The 7,312-nt window shown below is 42.8% G+C and overlaps 1 protein-coding gene across 1 annotated transcript; it reads left to right on the forward strand.

Moving 5' to 3' along the window:
- The first annotated feature begins 1,642 nt into the window (after positions 1-1,642).
- WHAMM (WASP homolog associated with actin, golgi membranes and microtubules) lies at positions 1,643-6,407 on the forward strand. The gene has a single exon (XM_078670525.1). The coding sequence runs from the start codon at positions 2,155-2,157 to the stop codon at positions 4,534-4,536; it is 2,382 nt and encodes a 793-aa protein (XP_078526651.1). The 5' UTR covers positions 1,643-2,154; the 3' UTR covers positions 4,537-6,407.
- Positions 6,408-7,312: the final 905 nt, after the last annotated feature.

The raw sequence follows: 7,312 nt of genomic DNA on the forward strand, positions 1-7,312 counted from the left end.
GCATCGCTGCGTGAAAGCAGCGATGCGTCACTTCTCAGTGCGCCCCCCTTGCGACATGATGGATGCGTCATATGTACTGTATGATGCATCATGTCGCAAGGAGTTACAGATACGAAGTATTTCTGACGTATCTGTAGGCGCAAATGTGACGCATTGCTGGCGTGTGTCACAAAAGTGACGCAACTCCAGCAATGTGTTCTTTCACATGGGGCAAGCCCCATGTGAATGTGCCTGCCTCAGTCTTACGCTGCTGTGAGGCAAGCGTAAGATATCGACGCATTTGCATCCTAGAAGTGACGCAGTGAAATCTCATAGATTTCACTGCGTCACTTCTTCGAGGCTCACTTGCGTCAGAACGCCCACCCTGCATACATTATACCTGTCGCAGGTATAATGTGGCGCAGGGGTTTACAAAGTGACGCATCTACCTAGATGCGTCACTTTGTAAATATGACGCAGCATGGCGCATGTTTTACCCTGCTGGTGCGTCACAAAAAGTGACGCACCAGCGGAGCAAAAGTGACGCAAGGGCTCATAAATAAGCCCCCCGGGTTCTTTTGTAAAGGGTTCTGACACCTCTGGGTAAAGTTCGCACTATATAAAACTGCATTATATAAATAACATCCTAAAACTCATCCACCTCCGTAAATCTATCCCTCCTACTCATTAACGAAAGGATTCCCACAACGCATTTTTCAAGCTGACCTACCCCTCCCGGTGGGGGACTTTTGTACCAGTAAGGAGGGTTGTGATAAGGAGCGTAAATGTAACTGACCAGTTTTCTCCAGTCGGACGTTGCTCAGCCTAGAGTGAGTCACACACTGTGAAATTGAGAACACTGTGCCTCGAACTGTATACAAAAGTAGAGCCGAGTCTCAAATGAACTACTAAACGCCATCTTGGAAAGGTGCGAAATCCAACATAGCACAACTACAGTACTTCATAAAAATCAAAGGTTTGCACATCGTTCCAAAGCAGTTTTTCAAACGCTGAAACTTTTAATTATCTTACAAGCGATCCAATCAGAATAATATCGCACTATTTAAATAGCAAATGTATCAACAAAACAATAGAAAATAGTCCAATATTTCTCTTCATCTTGGTAATTTAATTTGTTCGTGTTTTCATTGTCGCCCGTCTTTACTTTGAATTCAGCGCATTCTTTTCCAAAGTGTCTGCTCCGATTGCAAGCAATGGAAAATGCACTAACGCGAGCGCACGCGCAGTTTAGGCCTATCGAGAGGCTTGATATAGGACTGCGGCGCTGGAGAAATAACGCCTCCGCCTCGCCGATGTGTCGGCAGTACCTTTTGTTGGCCCGTGGTTTTCATTTAAAATGTATTCTCACAAAGAAAAAAAACGCAGTTATTCATGATTTATGAAAAGGACCAATTCAATGGGCATTACGTTTTATTTTCATCGGTAATAATGAAAACTCCAAGTGAAATACAATTTTAAAGACGAAAGCAGTATTTTAATTTAAAATCGCTAAACTATCGTTTTTATCAGCACTTTCTTTGAAACACCTTATAAATCACTCGTTTTAAGATGGCTTCTGCGTTTTCGTAGTCGTTGAACGACCTCTAAAGTGGCTTGTTTTCCTTATGTGTCAGAGATAGGGTTAAAGTCTGTTTGGCACGTCACGGCTGTGAAAGCTTATGTTTCTGCCCTCATGACGCTCGTCTGACTGTGCGGAAAGAAAAGGTAGCAGGCTAGCTGGCAGACTTCGGTATCGAGCGGAAGTTACCTGCCCCGAACTCGGGTTCTTCTTCACGAAGTCTCCCCTGTAGAGTAACTTGGGCACACTTGAAAGGTACAGGCCGCAGGCTATCCAGTGGGTTTTACGAGAATGGATCTCACCTCTTTCTTCAAAGACGGAGGGGCGGCCACAGCTTCAGTTTCTGAAAGCAGAAGAATAAACGTCCTAATACTGTCTTTGCAGAGAGGTTAACATAACAGGCTTCAGTGTGCCATATAGTATCATCTATTCTTGAACTGGCTGCACTGTCCGACTTAAGAGTATACCAAAGGCAACAAAGAATCTGATCAGAAGGGGGACATTAGTCTTGCTCTCATAGAATAGGGGGTAGTCCCGTCTACTGAGATCACTGCCACCCTCTGAGGTCCCCAACCTGTGCATTGGCCTCCCCCAGCATGGAGTGCGAGCGCATGGATAGCCTGGATGGCTGGGTTGCAATCAAGCCCAATGCCTTCGAGGAACCCGACAAGTTCAGACTAGTCTTCATTGTGTGCTGGAATGAAATTGAAAGCAAATTTGCAGTAACCTGTCACAATCGGACCCTTCAGCTACGACAGCGGCGTCAGTCGGGTGGTGGACAGGAGGACGAGGAAGAGCAGCGCACAAGCTGGGCTGGTATATTCTCAATCCGGGACCTGCAGCTTATCAACCAACAACTGTCTGGGGTATGTGAGGAGCTGAAGCCCTGTTTTCCGACTCTGCCAGTGTTTGAGTCAAGTGGTACTCTCTGGTCCTTGATATTTCCAGTCGAAACAGCGTTTGAGGGGGCTGAAGAGGAACTAGAGGCAACATGCCGTAACCTTGAATCCTACTTCAAAACAGCAACTGAGCTCTGTGGTCGCAGCATAGTCCTGGATTCCCTCTTTGCAGAGGACCAGGGGGACATTGATCAGTACTTCGAAAACCTGCACGAGTTTCGGAAGCAGACTCTGGAGGACTGCGTGACCAGGGCCAAGGAAGATCTCAGGAGCATTCTCCATCAACATAAACATGCCAATAAGATGGTGGATCTGATGAAGGTGTATGAAAAAGAAGATGAAGTCTACCAAAACCTTGTTACAGTGGCCACGGAGTTCTACCAATATTTACTGCAGCCATTCAGAGACATGAGAGAACTTGCAGTATTATACAAACTGGAGATCTTGAAATCTTTGAAAATGGATGATTTGGGCCCCAAAAGAATAGAAGCTCTGGAGAAGGATGTTGACAAGTGGAGTGGACGCGCTGAGCAGGCTATGTCGTCTATTCAGGACGTGGCTGTGAATTACTTTAAAGAGACTGTTAAGGCACTGGCTGCAATGCAGAAACAGATGGAGATGGATGAGAAGAGGTTTGGCCAAACTGCCTGGGCTGCAGCAGTGCTAAGGTTGGAGAAACTGAAGTCTATGTTGGCGAAGGAGACACTGCAGCACATGCGGGCGAGAGAGCTATGCCTGAATCACAAAAGGGTGGAAATTCAGAGGAGCATGGAGAAGTTGACAGAGCAAGACATGGATGCCATTGACCAGTTGGAGATTCAATACTATGAGACCCAACTGGAACTGTATGATGTGCAGTTTGAGATACTGAAACACGAGGAGAGGCTGCTTATCACGCAACTGGACAGTATAAAGCGTCAAATCAAGGAGAAGGAGGAAGAAGTTATCTATTATGATACATGTGAAGACCCAGATGAGCTTCAAGAAAATGAGCCAAAGGGGTTACTGCATCACCCTGAGTCAGCAGAGACGAAAACTCTTAAAATGAAGGCACAGCGTCTGGAGTCTAAACGAGGCAATATATGTGCAAGAAGAGCCTATCTCAGGAACAAGAGAGATCAATGTGAAGAGACTCAGAAAATGAAGCTGCAACAAGTAGAAAAGACCATGAAAGAGTACCACCAGCATCACAGCATACAGATAAAGCGAAACAAAAAGAAGGAAGAAGACCATAAAAAGAAAGAGTTTGTTGACCAGGAGCGCCAGAGAACACTGCAGAGGTTGTTGACCTTTAAAGAGAAGTGCCCATCTCAGTTTGTACTGAAAACCTCTCGGTCACAACCTCAAAGTTTGAAAGTGCGTCAGGATCTTTCCCGTCGGCCATTATCGCCCTCTATCAAAACCAGCCAGACACCCTCCATGCAGCCAAAAGTCAGTCCGCGGTCCAAGGTACTTGGAAGAGGGAAACCTCGAAGTGCTCTGGTAGATGTTCCTGTACAGATTTTTGTTTCACCAAATGTACCAAAAGACCAAACTTTCAATGACAGGTTGATTGAAGCATCCACAAATATGCCTCCACCACCCCCACCATTGCCACCTCCACCTCCCCCACCACCCCTACCACCTCCTCCTCCTTTTTCACCAAAGGCTGTCTCTCAACCTTTTTCGCCAGACCCCTCTTTGAAAACTTTTAACAAGCCATCAATAAATGAAGGATTATCTGAAAGTGGCGGTGAAGCAAGGTTACAGGAATCTGGGAAGAAAGTTTCAAACCACTATTCTGGATCAATGGACGAAATCTTGGCCTCTTTGAAACGCGGTGAAATTCTACTTCGTAAAGTCCAGCACTCAAGTACCCCAGCAGCAGACACTGGCCCAAGGGACAGCATCCTCTCCTCCATCAGACAAGGAGTGAAACTGAGGAAAGTTGTCCACGAGGAAAGGGCAGACTCTAGCAATGAACCAGAATGTGAACTGGAAAGAAGTATTAAAGCAGCTATGAAAAGAATTAAAAAAGTATCTGCTGACTCGGAAGATGAGGAAATGCATGAGTATAAAAGTGGAGAATGGGATACTTAGAAACCTAGCCAACAGTTTGCTTCACCTTTCTTTTACTGGATATTTTCGAGAGTGAGTTTATAACCGTAGCACTGAGCAAATATATGGAGAAAAAATATTTATATTGCATTGTATGTTTTGGGTAAATCAGTTATTGAACGTTTTCTAAAATATTGAATTGGTTGTTGCAGAACTTATTTCTCCATATGTCTAACCAGCACTTCTTCATGATAAGTAAGCATGGAGTGAAAATTATTAGATTATTTTGTATTATCTTCTTATCACATGATTACAGTCGGACATGATTATTCAAATGTTTGATGAGGGAGGTTCCAACTTAATGACATTGAATTGCAGTTAATGGTGAATTTATGTGCACTCTTAAAATTATGGAAGAGCACTTCACGGGGAATGTTATCTCCAAGTTTATATTTTAGCTGAACGTGCCCTACTGTTATTCCTCTTGTAAGGCAGTGTTTATATGACAAAAAGCTCTTATCACCTACCTGCTAGCCAAACTGATTTTCTAGATGGGACTTATTTTTTTTTATAAATCCTGACTCCCTGTGAAGAGGCTTGACTCCCATGTGAATCGGTGCATGCCCATCTAAAATAACAGAGGACGTATGGTGTGCTGCCACACTGGGGCATCATCCTTGGAAGTCCAATTTGAAATTTGTGCTTAATAGATTATCGTATAAATTAAAACAGAGCAGCACAAATGCAAGTGGAATCTGGGTGATTGCACTATACAGAAACACCAAAGGTCAGAGAGTATCATTTTAGCAAAATATAAATCACTTTACAAGCAATATAACTGCAGAGAAAGATCTATTTGAAAACTGCAATAAAAGCTTAAAAGTTCAGAGCTGCCTGAAGCATATTCATAGGAAGCTCAGTGCAGTTATGCAACCCACTTATGTACTAAGTGACAAGACTATAACAGTACTGAGAAAGTAAGAATCGGCCCCAATGTGAACAAGTGACAAAAGTTTTCAAAGTGTTAGTGGACAAAATATCTAGAATGTATTTTATGGTTTGCCTTTGGGAAAATTGTACTGTAGAATCATTGTTTTCATCGTATGACCTTAAAGAATACAGTGGCAAAAAAGATGATGGCCAGGCCTTTCGAAAATGCAATTATCCTGGGCTCTCCAAAACTCCCAGACCGACGAGGATCTCCAACTCTCCAACATCAAATGTAGGCCTTAAGTTTGCTAATATTGCTGCTATCGCCCTCTTGAATGGTGTGAATTAGTGTTCAATGTACATGAATGGCCACAAACAGCAGCTCCACCCAGTTGAATACTCTGTTGCACATGTTAGTTTTTATCCATTAAGACATTTTGTACAACATTTTCCACTCGCAGTGATTACTTGTAGACAAGGACTGTTAGACTAACATAGTTTACCCATTTGTCTGCTATAACAGCCAAGCCGTTTACTACTTTGCTCAGCCTGTACATCGACATAGCTATGTTGCCTTTGTTTCATACAGTGTTTTTTGATGACAGCAGTTCTTGGGCAAAACCTTTCGGTTGACTTAAATGATGTGCTATGATGATATGTCATTAAGAAGTCCACAAGGACAGAAGTAATTTTGTTCTGAAGTTAAGGAACGGAGCGGGAGGCAAAATATTACCTTGTCCATGCTTCAGCAAAATGTTCACATTCAGGTCCAGCACAGTGGTGGTATTGGACTTCTATGGAACTTAAATCTTAAACTACATTGTACTCAGAGAACAGTATATAATGTTTGTCAGTTAGTTAATAATGTTAATACGTACACTGTCTGCTGTGTGGAGTGTCTGTTCCTGCTGCCAGCTGACGGTGGAACAATTTGGCAAAACGGTACCAGCTCATTAATTAAAAACAAAACCGTGACAAAACCAGTATGTCTTACTTTGTCGTTCATTGTATTTAGTAAGTGCCTATTGCGCTCGGAGACACAGCATGTTTGTATAATGTGTAGTAAATGTAGAGAGACAGACTACAGGTACTCCACTCTTGGTTTTGTGCTTAATGAGGCGGACACAGCCTGGCAGTAAGCACAGCTTTGTGTGTGTCATGTGCAGGGTGTATGCTGATGCATACCTGCATCCTGCAACGCACCCAAGGGATTTCTACTATGTCAAATTTTCAAAAGTAATTGGAATGTTATTACGGGTTACGTAGAGTGGTTTACTGCCTATTTGCCACTATGTGCCAAAAGGAAGAATTTTCAAATCTGTAGATTACGACTTTGAAACCACATCCCATAAAAATGGCACAGGTGCTCTATGAAGCTCTGTAAAAAAACAAGTGGTTATTATTAAGAATGTCTGGAGTGATTTTCTAAAAGCAGGATGTCTGCAGCTGATTTAATGCCAAATGACGAGTTTCTCTACAGAATCGTCTTTTGAATCAGGATTGACCAACCACATATTATTTCCTGATGTTTGTAGAACAAAATAGCAGCAATGGAGCAAATAGTTGAGTCTGGCGTGTTATGTTGGGAAATTCTTCTTAGGGTTATCTTAACTTTATTTTATCCAGGGCATTAATTCCCTCTTAGTATTGTTCATATGGCTTTACAGTAGATGTTCTGCAATAGTTAACACATGTAATAGCTACATCTTAAAAATAGTACCATACACCTCCCATCTTTCCCTATGTGGTAGGTATGTGCCCAGTTAGACATCCTACAATTAAACTGACAAGTTTCTTTGTGTGCACTTCCATTTTCCGTATTAAAATTTCCAGTGCCAAATAGCTTGCAAACGAAAATGACAAGCAATTCTGGCTCAATGCTACTACA

The sequence above is a fragment of the Lissotriton helveticus genome, chromosome 12 (genome assembly GCF_964261635.1).
Source record: "Lissotriton helveticus chromosome 12, aLisHel1.1, whole genome shotgun sequence".
Lineage (NCBI taxonomy): Eukaryota > Metazoa > Chordata > Amphibia > Caudata > Salamandridae > Lissotriton > Lissotriton helveticus.